The sequence below is a fragment of the Rhea pennata genome, chromosome 19, assembly GCF_028389875.1.
Source record: "Rhea pennata isolate bPtePen1 chromosome 19, bPtePen1.pri, whole genome shotgun sequence".
Lineage (NCBI taxonomy): Eukaryota > Metazoa > Chordata > Aves > Rheiformes > Rheidae > Rhea > Rhea pennata.
In genome coordinates, this window is record NC_084681.1 from 3,929,987 (window position 1) to 3,945,158 (window position 15,172).

At 35.8% G+C, this 15,172-nt stretch overlaps 1 protein-coding gene across 4 annotated transcripts in view; it reads right to left on the minus strand.

The window, feature by feature from the left end:
• HELZ (helicase with zinc finger) overlaps positions 1-15,172 on the minus strand; it is a 91,160-nt gene that overhangs the window by 15,977 nt on the left and 60,011 nt on the right. For all 4 annotated transcript variants that reach the window (XM_062591750.1, XM_062591749.1, XM_062591751.1 and 1 more), the window contains 5 exons: positions 14,510-14,655; positions 11,824-11,971; positions 8,713-8,896; positions 7,517-7,745; positions 3,085-3,289 (listed from right to left, as the gene is read on the minus strand). In XM_062591750.1, the coding sequence (XP_062447734.1) occupies positions 3,085-3,289; positions 7,517-7,745; positions 8,713-8,896; positions 11,824-11,971; positions 14,510-14,655 (912 nt within the window). The remainder of the gene's footprint in view (positions 1-3,084; positions 3,290-7,516; positions 7,746-8,712; positions 8,897-11,823; positions 11,972-14,509; positions 14,656-15,172) is intronic.

Consider the following 15,172-nt stretch of genomic DNA (forward strand, 5'->3'; position numbering starts at 1 on the left):
CTGCACCTTCACCCCTTGGTGACTGCTACCCAAAAAGTATAATATAGTGGAGTCAAGGACAAGAGCACTCTGGGGAATCTGCTTTTCCTTGGGAAATTGTACACGAGAAAAGAGGTTAACAGAATTGAGTTATACCTCCTGCACTCTTATGAGTTTACAGCAGCAAAATATTCATAAAATGTGAGCACATATTCAAATGTCATATGCTCTTAAGTCATTTGCAGAATGGGAATACCTTACTTAATGTAGACCTAAATACATTCACGAATTTAAAATAAATTTAAAAAACCTTTGATGCTGCAAAACTTCTCTCTCCCAGGAGACAAGCCTAGGCAGTTTTCCAGAGGTCTGAGCAAATTAGTCAAGGTACATAGACATGTGGTGTGACGATGCTGACTCATACATAAACTAGATTAAAGAACTTGTCTCTGAATTTCTCCTCCTTTTTTAAAAGTGAACTATTGGAAAATAAAATAATAATTACTTTTCATTACAGTACTTAAATAAAAGAAGCCCGTTTATTCACTGCAGAGAGCAAGATTCAAACTAAATCAAAGCTTAGAGAAGTTACATGCCCTAAGAATCACCCATTTATACAAGGGACTTCTCTATCTGTTATGTTGTGAAATAGCTTCACACAGTGAGTATAAATGTCTACAAAATTCCTGTTCTACCCATGATACTTGTATTTTCTAGTGGCCATATTTTTAAAATTGAAATAGCAAATCATAAGATAAATTCAAAAGAAAAGTTGTCCTGTTGAACAGGAGCTTTAGCATGTAACCGTATCAGACGGCTGAATCGAAAATCAACTGGGAACACTTCTGTGTTGGGGGAGGAAGATGCTGACATTGTTTTGTTGTTTATTTTTTTCCTTTTTTTCTTCTAGTAGTTCTCTTGGTTTAATGACTTTATAAAATCACTTGATGACACCTTTGGAGCTATTGTCTCGCAAAGATTTCCAGATCGAGGTTCATTTCCCTGTCAGTCTATAAAGAAACTAAAGCAATGTAATTCAAGGCTTTTGCACTGTTTGTATGGGGTAACCTAGATTACCGGATGGTGACAACCAAGTAATCTCCAAGTTTGAAATATCCTCAGTTTCCACATCATCACCTCTGCTAAAGACTGTGCCTATCAAACTCCACCACCCCCAGCCAGGCCACCCAAACGCAGCGGGACGCGGAGCACCCCTCCGCCGCCGCTGCTGGGAAGCGTGCCGGCCCAGAGGCAACACGATATCCTACTGCTGTTCGGCTCTAGGACAGCGACAGTGCGAGGACTGAAACTTTTTTCTTTCCCTTTTTTTTTTTTTAACTAATAAACAACAAAAAAGGTTCTTTATATCTTTAAAGAAATCCAAGAACAATTCTGCTGAAAAGAAGGTGCCATTTTTACAATATCACATTTCACTGTATATCAAAATTAAGCCCTGAGCTGTGTGGATGTCCATAAACTCATCACAAAACAGAACATTTGGAGGCTGCTGTTCTCATTTTTTCAGTGTAGAATACATCAGAACTAGGTTTTCAGCCTTTTATCTTTTAATGCTAAGTATATAGGGAGCCTAAAATGAGCAAAGCTACCCAACTGCTTTTAAAGCTTCAGCAAAGTTTATTGCTTATCATAACCATTTTATGTATGCATTTGAGTATCACCTGCTTATTTTAATTCTGTCATTCCACATGCTAGCTGTCAATTACATTCAGAGGGAAGAGATTTTATTATAATTATGATATATGTGATTAAAATACTTTCGATCTTAAATTGAAATGGTAGTTTGAAAGCGTCTTCTGATTTCTACAGCACATCTGCTTAGTTTACTAACAAACTGAGAAAAAAATACACAAAACATTTTGTTTTAGGGAACAAAAATATTAATATATTGTGGTTTTATTATTAATTAAAATGCTTTCAAGGTTGAAGCACTCATGAACAATGAAAGAGTGGAAATGACTATTTAAGAAAACGATATTTTTTTAATCTGTGGTTTTCTGTAAACCTAGCGTTTTCACACATCACTAGCTGCTCAAGAAAGCTGGTGTTTGTTTCAACGAGTAATGCATCTTGACAAAGAAACATTCTCACAAAATCTCCTTTTGGACAGACTGCCAAAGGGAAAGCTTCCCTTTCTGTACTGTCAAAAAACTGTGGTGAAAATTTCTTTTAAATGATATAACCTGTAACAATGCAAAGCTATGGAAAATAACATATATTTCTTCCCTCTTGCACGACAGAATTCCTCACAAAGCTGATAATCTGCATTTCATCTCTATATACAAATTAAAAAACTGCATTTTGAAATACAATTTTTAAAATATTAAAAAAATTATTTAAAATTGTTTACTAATACATCAAAAAACAGCTCTAGAATTTAGTATTATTCTTTATCATCTTGAGGAGCCAAAGAATGTATTTCCATCACTGCTTCACTCCGTTTTATGGCAAGAGCAAAGAAAATTATTGCTGTGTGATAAATACCCCATATACCCTCTTGACATCAATGAAATCTGGCCTTTTGAAGGCTACTATCCCTGAACTAATCCTGAGAAAACACTGTAATACAAAGTATTTTAATGATACCAAATAATTATCTTACATAATATAAGCCACTGAATTTTACATATGATTCTCAGATCAAATCAAATAACTGTTTACTCCCTGACACTGTTCGTGTCCACATGTTGTTTGAGTCAGTGTAAGCTGCTTGGCACAGGGATCACCTCATGTTCTCAGTTTTAAATTGGCTCATTTAACCAATGACGCCAAGATCCATGACTGAAGTTCCTCACTGCCATTACAACACAGTAAATGAACAAGCCCAAGTGAGCCAAGGCATGTATTTTAGTAAGAGACCCAGGTTTAGCCAGTCCCAAGGTATTGCTACATACTGTGCTATAATAAAGCTTAGAGCTTTCATTTGAAATTGTTGAGGAACTTTTCAAAATTTGCAATGATATCTAATTGCACTGATGCAATTTTAAAACAACAGCTCATCCAATAAACCTTTTATATCATTTCTCAACAGGCCTTTCTATATTCCCTCCCACTTCCTGACAAAATTCATTACCAGTGAACCTTTACCTTTGGTGGTGACTGTTGCTGTTTGGTGGTATTCACTGAATGCTGATGTCGAAGAGCCCGGGGGATAAACTCAGGAGCCAGTGGGTTCAACACATATGTTTTCTTTAATTCCAAAGCTTCCAACTGAGCTTTGATCTGTTCAAATGTGATACCGTGAAGACTTTCATTCTCATGACATAGGGCAATAAACCTTTCCCAAAATTTCCTATGGAAACAATTTTTAGAAACAATAAAAAGGAGTAAGACTTAATGGCTGTTGTTAAAGAGGATTTTATATAACCAAGTAGTGTTTTTATTTCTACTGTATGCTCATTTTACACATCAGCCCAACAACTTAATCCATGCATCTGAATCCCATACCCTAATGCAAAGCTCCCCAGTCATTTAAAACAGACATATGGGTCTGTCTGTGCACACCAGATTGCAATACTGGGTCTATACCACATTTAGTATTAATGTCATGGACAGCTCTAATTTTTCCTTTAAGACGAAACACAGCAAACAGTGCTTAAAATTTTGGAAAGCATGTGGTTTATAGAATTTACTAAAGCTCAAAGAGTCACAGGGATTGCATAAGCTCTCAGCCCCAGAAATGCCAAAAAGAGTCTATGAATCTAGGCAGGTCACCAAATTTCAACATCACAAATATCAAAGTTGAGCTATACTCTCAGAACTACCCTTGTGAAACACGGACAGAAGTACTTTACAAAATATTGCTAAGACTGGGATAAAGTAAATCCCCAAAGTATCCTGCTTAATTGAGGCAGGAAATCCAAGATGTTGAAGGTTGCTGTTTACTGTACCAATCGGCCCGTTCATTCCCCATAATAAAGGGCAGGAAGAGACCAGCGACTAATGCTGCAAAGGCAGCAGGCTTACTCTATTAAGTAAGCAGAAGAAATGGTGTGACCCAGGTTTGTTTTGCTTTTCTAAGTAAATGAAAAAGATACTTTAGAAGATAGTTAAATAAGGTCTGAAGATAGAAAAAATTTGAACAGTTCTGTTGTGAAAAAATGAAGAATAACAAAAGTTACTGAAAAAAGGATTTAAAAGACAAAGATCTTAAACTTACATTTTGACAATAACTCCACACTGTAGTGCCTCAATATAAATTAAAATTAAATAACTGAAGAAAAAAAACAATATTTAAAGCTAGCAAATAATTGCTAACAACCCAATACTGTTTTGTACATCACAAAATGTTGAACAAAATTTAAGGATGACATAATGCATTTCCATTACACAAACAATTTGTACAGAAACTAAGACAGGTGTTTGTCTCAGGTACCTTCACAGAGCTTTACAGAAAACAGTAAAGCTCATTTTGTAGGTACTGCATCAGTCCACACACATACGACTAAAAAGCGTCCTTTAAAAATTAAAGATTTCGTCCGTATTGGCAAGAAAAAATCTAGTTGACTCTTCAGTAATAAATTGAGGCTAATAAGGGAGTCTGTTCTGTAGTGTTGTCTCCTCAAAATCTGAAAAATGGGAAATTGCTATATACTAATTTTAATAGGAACGTCACATTTTGCTGAGTGGCTTTCATTTTCAGAGGATGAATATCTTTCTTGCAAGAACATTGTAAAGTTACTGATGTATTTAACAACCCAAAGTAGCAATTCCTCAAAGCCCATCTTCTGTTGTGATTTTATATAGGTAAACAACGCTCTCTTAAAATTGAATATGCAAGATGGCCTCTTTTCTGCATTTTGCTATAGGGCAGATATATCTTGCAAGGTTTTAAGTGAGGATTTTAAACCAAAATGAAATATTTCATTGGGACACTTCAATGATTGAACTCCCTCCATTAATCAATTCAGTCACCAAACCTACTGCCAAGTACAATAAATCCACCGAGACTCACAGACTTTTGTTTAACGTGCCCCGAGCAGTCTCCCTACGCACAGGGCGCTTGTACTGGGGTGTAAGAACAGAGAATAAAACACTGCTGTCTTTGTCTTACAGGGTGCTCCTGAGTTTAAAGGGAGTGTCTGCCAAAACAGCCCTGTCGAGTCGGATTGTAACACGGAGAAACGTAATGATTACCCAGGGCATACTTCACAGAGCTCTCTACAACGATCACTACGGATTCTTGACTCATTTTGACAGGTATTAGAATATTTATAAAATTCAAGTACTCTATAAACTTTTTTGAGGTCTGCTTTTCCTAACGAAATGTCACTTCTTTCAGTCTTCTCTACTCCTGCTGAATTAAAAAAGACCCATCTTTCCAGAGTGCCTGAGCCCCTCCAGCACTATTTTCAAAGAGTGAACATTCAATTATTCAGTGAAACAAGACAATGGTGTATTAAAAGCAAAGCCCGAGATACATCTTAATAAAACTCCAGTGCTGCTTGTTTCTTAATTAGCTTTTAGTTGTATAATTTTGAACAGAGTATACATAAACAGCTGCTGGTCCTAGAACAGCAGACTGAATCCCTAACTGCCAAGACTGTAAGTCAGATACCCTACCGATAGCCTGTGCTTTCATTTTAGTAAGCTTTTGCATGTCCAATCGGAGATATTTTGAAAGAGCCACTTCAAAAGATACTTCAGAGAAATCGCTAAGTCCCCACTTTTGAAAACTAAGTCTCTTGTAGGTATCTAATTTAAAACCCTCAACATTCAAACTTATATGAAAATTCAAGAGATCATGTTTTCCACTGGGAGTTAGAGAGACTAAAGGAAATCATCACTCCCCAACAAAAGCTGTATTTAGACAGAGAACCCGTAATGGTCCTAGGTACTAACTAGGGGATCCTGATCTCTGACTTGCTGCGCATCATGAACCCACTACGGGAAAGAGAAGTACAGTTTGTCAATTAAAGCCAATTTCCATACAAGTGGTAACAGAAGTTTCAGGCAGCACATTATAGCAACCCCTGTAACTAGGTCATGCATCTCCGCAGCTTGAGCTGATGAACTGGGGACTGCACCAGCAGACTACAGCAGACACCCATCATCTGCGGCTCCAGTGCTCAGGAGCACAGAGCTCCTGCTGATCAGAGAGTTACATCCAGGTCACGTCTCAAAGCCGAGCAGGTAATGGGGAAAATGAAATAAAACCACAAGTGGTATTTCTCTTTTAATAAGTTGTTATTAGCATTTTAGATCAGATACTACATTAAGGTATAGTTATATTCTCAGTGTGACTCAAGCAGGTAAGTTAAACCAGGTTATATTTCATAAATGGAGTCAACAAAAGTTTTGGTTTACAGTTGGAATTTTCAATTCTAATCTTTGAAAATCACATCCATTTTCATTCCAATAAAGGAATATTGCTCAGAAAAATGAAATACAATGTAGATATAACAACTGACTACTATGTATTTTTAGCTCTATTATTATAATGCGGTCAGTGCAGTGTTTCCTCTCTTCCAGAAACAAGCCTCAGGCTTTATCTCTGATCATCTTAACATTTCAGTTCTTCCATCGCAAAAGAAACCTTTGAAGAACAAGTACTTGGTATCCTTAAAATCAGTGCTTACATCTCTTATCATTTTTCACATTTCTTCATTTAGGTCTATAAAAAGTATATTCACTCAAATTCTATATAGGATTTTCCTAGGTTCACAAACACACAAAAAATATACAAACAATGGTCTTCAGCCTTCCACTGTTGCATAACTGCCAGGACATTCATCTTAAATATACATTACATCTTAAAGTTTTTTGAACTCTAAATAATATGTTAATTTTATATGGAAATGAAAGAATACCAGGTGTACTGAAAAACACCTGAAAATAAAATGAAAGGTCTTCAGTTGCTAACATCAAGTTCAAATTAGTGTGTTAATAAATACATAAAAGAGTTTATCACCGAGCAGGTGGTAGGTACCTCAACCTTTTTCTTTGTAGGTTGTTATACATAGTAACAATGTGACACTGGATAAGAAAGTAAAATGAAACAAAATAGAAACAACAAAAAAGCCAGATTTGTCTACCCTTTGAAGATACTAAAATGCTCTGCTTCCCATGGGTAGTGGTTTTCTTCACTATTTTTATAAAAAAATTCCCCTCTCTTATCTCTCAGCTAGACTTTCTAATCAGGGGATGGAGTAGCTCTTACACAACTGCATGCTTCCAGCTTCCGAGCAGGCTGGTAGACAACAGCTCAGGAATTCCTGCATCACCCCAACACTGCTCATTGACATGGGGCTACAACTGCTCGCTCTGCCCGAGGGATGAGCTAAAGCAGCGCACTTTGGACAAGATGCAAGCCTCTGCAAGAGCTATGATATTTATAATCTGTGGATATATATTTAAGGAATTTCAATTTCATTACACATTTTTTATGGATTTAAATGTATTGTGTCTTACCAGGCACCTAAAAAAGCATCCATAATTTTATTAAATCTATCCGATATACAAAAATGTATGTTTTCTAGCATCCTGAATCCTGATTAACTAAGAAATGTATATAAAGTACCTGCATCTTCCAATGGAACACAAAGCAATAGGATCTCCCACCACAGCTACCAAGGATTGTGCTCTTGTAATGGCAGTGTTCAGAAGTTTGTAATTAGACAGAAAACCATAGTCCAAGTCTTCTGTTGAGTCCTCCAGTAACTGCTCTTTCCTTTTAATTGGTGTTTGCTTATGTTTGCATGTATGCCGTGTTCGTACTGTGCTGAGAAACAAAACTCTAAACTGTTTTCCTAAAAAGAAACAAAAAATAAATGTCTGAGATAATTTTAGCTATTTCTACTAGTAATACAATCAGATTACTGTACTTGCCAGACAGAGTTTGCACCTGGATATTCTGAAGAATTGATAGCTACACTTTACACAGAGAGATTTATGCAAGAATAATAAGATTTAAAATTTTTAAAAGATGTACTATAAATACCATTTTCTATTACAAGAGTATCTCTTCTTTAAAAAACTTACTTTTCACCTCAGCATTAATCGCTCCAGAACTTTCTGAAATTCTGATTATCTTCATAATGTTTCCATTCAGGTAATAGTAACTGTTGTATTTATTTTTTCTATTAGAAAAAAAAACTGTTCTGCACATTCCTGTTTCATATTTTCGCAACTCTCCCAAATTCACATAAATTCAGACACCTACTATGAAAGAACAAAACAAGCCATCTGCTGTTGCTCAGTTTCTTACTGACCCTCCTTCACTTATTATTGACTTAACTGCAACCTAGCAACAGGCTATGCCTACATAAAAACTCTTGTGTTATCAGTGTGATCCCATGCACAAATACCTGAGATTGTAGACCTCTTTTTGCAGAGCATTCTCTAACTGCAAAGATCAACAGAACATTTTGAGGCTGAAGCCTTGTTGCATTTTTATTTGGAACTTTGTTTTCCTCCTTACAACAAAAGTATATCAGTTTCCACTTTTCCCAGTAAATCAATTTACTTTTGAAATAAGCTTGAACTTAATTTTGAAAAAAAATAAATCTTACATGCATGACTATTGTTCTGGTGTTCTATATTGGAATAACATCGAATCAGCACTCATGCCAGTTTCGTTTTGATATATCAGTTTTACAGGCTGTTAGAGGTCTTATTCCAAACATTTTAAGATTATTTTAATAACTTTTCCTTAATTTGAACAGTCATACTATTGATTTCCATAGCAGATTTTTTATAAATATAACTACTACTTACCCTGAACATTCAGCACTCTTTCTACACTGACATCAGACAGTCTTTTTTTCCGAAGCTCAGCCCGAATTCGGAACACTTGATCAGCATAAGGTGTTACAACCCCTATACTGCCATCATCCAACTTGCCCCAAGCAACCGGCCATTTTCTTCTTAATTCTTCAACACGCTCTACTACTTCAAACACCTTAAAAGAAAGTCAGAAGTCTTAAAAGTACACTTAACTGAAAGTCTTTCCTTGATGTGGGATTAGAATTTGTATTTTACAGTTCTAAAATATTTAAGCGCATAGTATTATACAACCTTACTCAATAAGCAATAATACTAATGCATTCTATAGCAAGAACAGTAGGGCATTTCTGATCATATTTTATCCGATTTTTATAAACAGATATATTGTCTAAACAGAGATTTATTTTCACTATGGATTTCGTATACATCATCCAGGAGTCTGATAGCTCAAGAAAGATAGAACAGTGCACAATCACTTCCCATTCCAAAGGATGCCATCAGGAGTTAAAGGTTATTAATCAGCTGCTAGCTCCTGTCTGAACTACTATTATGTGTGCTACCTGAAAAGACTAATTAGTAATAAAAACTGAAAACCTCCTTCTGTGAGGAGACAGGCTTATCAAAGCAACTCCTGCAAGATGTGCCAGGCATAGCAGCTTTTACTTCAACATACTGCATGGAGACACTGCACACTAAAAAAGACACTCCAACTTTATGGAGGTATTTTTATTTTAAAAAATATTTAGATTGTTATTCAATAAGTATTTATTTAGCTATTTAAGGCATGATAACTGATCAATCTAATCTTCAGCATCACAAGTATCAGCTCGCTCTCTTAATGGAAGCAAAGCAGACTCCCATCTCTACAAGAGCCACAAGTATTCTCAACGTTCTTCTCTTCCCTATTTGTCCAGTTGTCTTTGGCGGGGCAAGAGGGTGTGTTAAAGAAAAAAAAATAGTGTTTTTAGCTTTTATATTATCTCCTCTTCAAATCTGTAGGCTGGGACTATAACTGCCTGTGGAGAACTATTTCAGGAATGCTGAAAGTGATATAAATTGCAATAGGTATACATCGTAGTACAAAGGAAAATAGTTCTTAAGTGAGATTATAGAATACAATTCTGAAAATCAGAACCACTTTTCATGAGAAATTTATCACAAGAGACCAGATTACCAGCTGGATAAACAAGCAAAACTGCTGAAAATCTGTTGTTTCATGCCGACTTCTTACTATCTGAAGATCTGGTTATGAGATACACATCCTCATTTAAAAATTGAATATTAACTGGGACAGACTATTGAAAAACCTCAGGGTTTTGCAATAGCTTTTTTAATTTCTAGAGAAATAAATAAAGGAAAAGAAGATCCGTTAATTCCAAAGAAAAAAAAAATCACAAATATTTTAAATATTTTGGATTCTCAGAATGCAATGAAAATATGTAGCAATGTTTGAGAAAATCCTGAATATAACTTCACAATCATAGACTCCCTTATTCAAAAGCCAGTTCTATTGACAAAGTATATTAGAATAAATTTCAGGATCTGTAAAAAGTGTAGCACAAAATATCTTTTGCAGATATTTTGGAAAGTTTTTCTGAAAGTGCATAGCTTCTGCTTATATGGTTAAAATAAACACTACGTAGAGAAAGCAGAGAATTAAGACCAAAAAGGGAAAGGTATTTTCCTGATTAATGCTTAATACAGGAACCATTGAACCATAACATGCCTTAATGAAAATGTTCATTAAGGGTCAGACAGCAAAAATCTCCCTCATCATCTGAACTTCAGTCTTTCATATTGGTGTTTAAGCAGCTGTTGTCCTTCATTTCTGCCTGTAGCTATCTATTAATGACTCACAATTTTCTGACAGTTACTGGGCCACTGAAGATATTTTAAGCTCTTCCACAAGTCTCTCCCTCTCTCTCTCTCTCCTTTTTTTTTTTTTTTTTTTTTTTTTTTTTTATGGAAAAGCGATACAAGTACATTAATGAAAACAGTCAGGTGCCTCCATGTTTTTTCAGTGATGCATCCAAAAGTCTTTGGTGGTTCAAATACAGCTAAACTAGCAAGAGCTTCTTATTTAAGTAGATATGCTAATAAAATAAAGAATGCATAACAAGTGCAGTGTAACAACTGCAAAAAGGTTAAAAATTGTCCATCAGACAAAATGCCTCATGGTCAACAAGGGGTAGACGCCCAGAGTTCTGTAATACTTTGTAATGAACACTGCTGTTAAACTGCAAACTAACTTCAGTTAAAATTCCTCGTAAGTTTAAGAAAACTTAATTTATTTTTCCATGTTTAAACAAATTAGTGATTTTTTTTCCTTTTCTATAAAAGTGAAGGCATTAGTTCAGACATCATCTTGGCATGAAAATGGAGTTGGCTCAAATGCCCACAAATTGCAGTAACTAGAGAAAAGTAACTTCCACTATGAAAACTATTGCCAAGTTCGGGGGAGGAGAGGGTGTTTGGGGTTTTTTGTTTGTTTGTTTGTTTGTTTTAACTAAAATGAAAGAATGAGAATAAAAGTCCCTTTTGAAGAATATCCATAAATGTATATGAAACAAATATTTTGAGAACTGACCTAATTCATTGACAAAATGCACATTTGTGCATGATTTGTTAGACATTGATCCCAAACATATTCAAGTAAATATGAAATGTAATTTCAGAAAGCTCCCCTCTGAGTGGGAACATTTCTACAACAATCAAAAAAATCTAAGTTTTACTTTAACCTACAGTTATTTTCAGTTGCTAAGATACATCCACCAGACTGTCACAAAAATTAGCAGGAGAGACATCCTGAGAATGAATCTGAGAGAACTGGTAAGCAGCTTGCAAATTGCAAGGAGAAAAAGGTGATAAAGTAATGAAAATGTTTATTATGATTACAATGTGCACTACTCCATGTTTACTCCATGTTCCATGTTACTATCGCCTATCAGAGGACAATTTATGCCTTCTACCAACACTAAGCATAAACTAATAGATTTCCAGGGCTGTTCAGTTATTAACAAGTATATATTTGTGACATACAAAATCCCAATGTGTAATAGATTTTTAAGAAAATATTCAAGGATAAAGCCAAAGAAGAGTTACCTCTGCATTATTGTAAAATGCTGTACTATTTTTTTCCTGCACATCTTCTCCACGTGCTGTGAAGAAAGTCAAAGGGTAGAAATCTTTGTGGGCTGGCTGCTTTCCACTTGCCATCAATTTGCCTTCATAGAAAAGTTCAGAAGTGTAACTGCAACAAGGCAAAACAAAATACAGCATGGAGTCTACAAAGGATCTCACTGATAAAATATGCAACCACAAAATGCTTCACAAGGAAACAGAACCACTGATCACTATTCAGCACTTCCAAATGATTTCTCTAAATGGCTGTTTCCTTATGACAGATAGAGACCAGGTAGAAAGGACTAACTATGTGTTTGCCCAACAGTTCTCCTACAAAGGCAATGCTTTCAGCTGATCTAAAGCTCTATAAAGTTACTGACAGCACTCTCACTAAGATTTCACTTGGGAAGTTCTGCTGGCTTGAGGTCAGGCAAAAGGAAAATTTGGTGTCAGGCACTTACCCCCACCTCACCCCAGGTCAGCTGGACTATGAGCCTTGACATTTGCTGAACTTGGAGGATAAATTTGCTAAAGATTTTTTTACTAAAGATTTCATGTTACTGAGCACATGCTTCAGTGTCCACCCAAGCTTTTCCTCTGTGGCAAGCTATATTGTTACTTATCAGAAACACAACAAGGATACATTTCCTCTGCTGGCACCTGGGCATGACAGAGGCTGGCTGACTTAAAAGGAAACATGGCAAGAATTAGTTTCATGGTGAAGAGCAGGAAGAAGGCCAACAAACTGGACTGAACATGTAAACCGGAACAAAAAAAAACAAGAGAGACTGCATACTGCTATCACTAGTACATTAACTACTGCCTAATATCGGGAACACAATAAAACTAAACTAACTTACTATTCTTCATTACTGAATATAGTCTGAGTGCTCAACCTCAATATTCTTCTGATGTAGCTCTGTGGAGGTGATAACGTGAATATAGCCTGCCACAAAAACACCAAACCTAGAAGGACTGTCCCACCATCAGGTCCACCAAGTTCTTCCAGGTTTTCAACTATTTTAGCCGCAATCTTTGCTCAAGATGTAAAAAATTGGTCATAGAAAAGCCAAGAAACTAATCTGGTATCAAATTACTGGCAAAAAAATGCAGCTCACTGCTGACCAGAGCTGTCTTACATTGAACAATCCTGAATGAAAAGAGTCTGCAACTCATCTCTGACATTAGCTGCAGTCCACTGCTGCCAACGAGCAAAACTACCAGTTTATTCTGCACGTTAATCCTCAGCAATGAGTTCTCATTGAACAGTGAAACACCATTTCTACAAGGGCTGTTTTACTAATTGCAGTTCCAAAGTCAGATTGAACTAATGGCTTCTTCTTTCCTTACTTTCATTTAGTCTCTACTTCAGTTAGGTAGACGTGATTAATGTGACCACCATGAATCATCATCTTCCAATTATTTCTGTCATAAGCATCATGGTCCCATGTGTCAGGGGAAATTTCACATTTAAAAGAGAAGAGACTTCAGATATCTCTTAAATGGACCACCATGAAAGCATTTAGTAGGTGTCAGTTCACCCAGTAACATTTTTCTGTTGAATTAGGCACATGGGATTTTGACTAAAATGCCAACTCTGCCCAATGGTACTTTTGCAATCCTTACCTCAGTGTACAACATAGTAGATCTTTTTAGGAACTCACTGTCTGATACTTCAACTGCAGAAATGAATTTTCATGATCTTTCTGAGGCAAATTTCATGGAAATGATCATCTAACCAAAAGATGAAACGATCCCTTCCCTTTCAGATTCTCTCTCTTTTATAATTTATAATTTCTAGAAATGCATAAGAAATTCAGCAACACTCAGTCTATAATTACAAAGTCCACAGGATGAAGAGAGATCTTATGCTGTGTAACAAAATACATTACATTTTCCTTTTTGATTCCCCAGTACACTTAAATACTTCTGCTTTTGCTTTGAATACAGTGATAACCTAATTAGTATGACTGCATATCAACAAAATATTCCTCAGTAAATATTTGAGCAAAGGCTTAAACTTTTCCATTTTTCCCCATGACTGCATTTATTCTTTCCAGCACAGCTCATGGATGAGTTCATTACACTAGCAGCCATTAGTTTATGGTAGCATAAAAATGTGAAATAACTGATTAATGTGTCTTGAAAGAAGTAATAAAAAAAAGAGTATGAAAGAAACATGCCCAAAATTTGACCTACTTTTTTTCTGTTCGTAGTTATTTATCCTTATGTTCCTTATATTGCACTTAGCTTAATTATTCTTCCAAGGAAATACACTCCAGTAATTATTCTAAATTTTTGAAGCACCTCAGAGAAACACAGAATCAACATAATATACTGCATAGCAGTCCAAAAGGAAAGACCAGCTCTTCTTTGGCTTAACGTGCAAGCCTTGCAGCCAAAGCATCCCTCCCTGAATGAGAGATCTGTAATACAATTGCCTAACTGTATCCTGAATCTCTGTTCTAGGAGACTGAATTCCAACTTAGCAACACAGAAGTACCCTGCTAGTTAACTTTGAAACAACCAAAATGTCACTGCAGAAACATTTAATGCTTCTCTCTTCATTCAGCTGTGCTTGGCACAGAAACAACGGAGTTGTCCACTCTAGTTTGCTCAAGCCAGTTAAACAAAAGCATGATACAGTGAAAAAGTTCACACCTACTTGATGATAGCTTCATGGGAGCGATAGTTCTCACACAGCAAGATCCTGCACGGAAATTCAGCAGGGTAGTGCTCATAGAGCCGATCAAGCAATGAAACATGAAGGTTTCTTTCCCTGGCAAATTCACTGTAGACAAAAGGACTGAGCTGTAATAGACACACATATACAAAGAAAATGTAACTAAATATGTGGACTTAGAATTTCATGCTCCCAAGAGAAATATTTTGCATCAAAACAAACATATTCTATAAACCAAGAAATCTCACTTTTACTGTTTGTCCATAACTCGAGGACTTACATCTATGATTATTTATTTTACAATTATTCCACAGAAATGCACATTCTTACTGTAAAAGCAACATAAAACAGCATGCTTTTAAATGAACAACAAAACACTGAATAACTATGTCTAAATTCTTCCTTCATGGCTTGCACAGACGAATAATTTCAGTAAAGCAGAGAGCTATCTGACCAAAAAAATCTGTTTTGAATGCCATTACACAACTACACAGAGAATCACTTTATGTTTTACTTAGTTAAATTACTACAGACCAGAAAAGAGAGAAATTTGTAACATAGTGAGAAAAACAAATAGCAAGTTACTAGAAAAACTAAAAACCTAGCTATCCTAGCTACTAATACACTAAACTATTATTGGGCTTG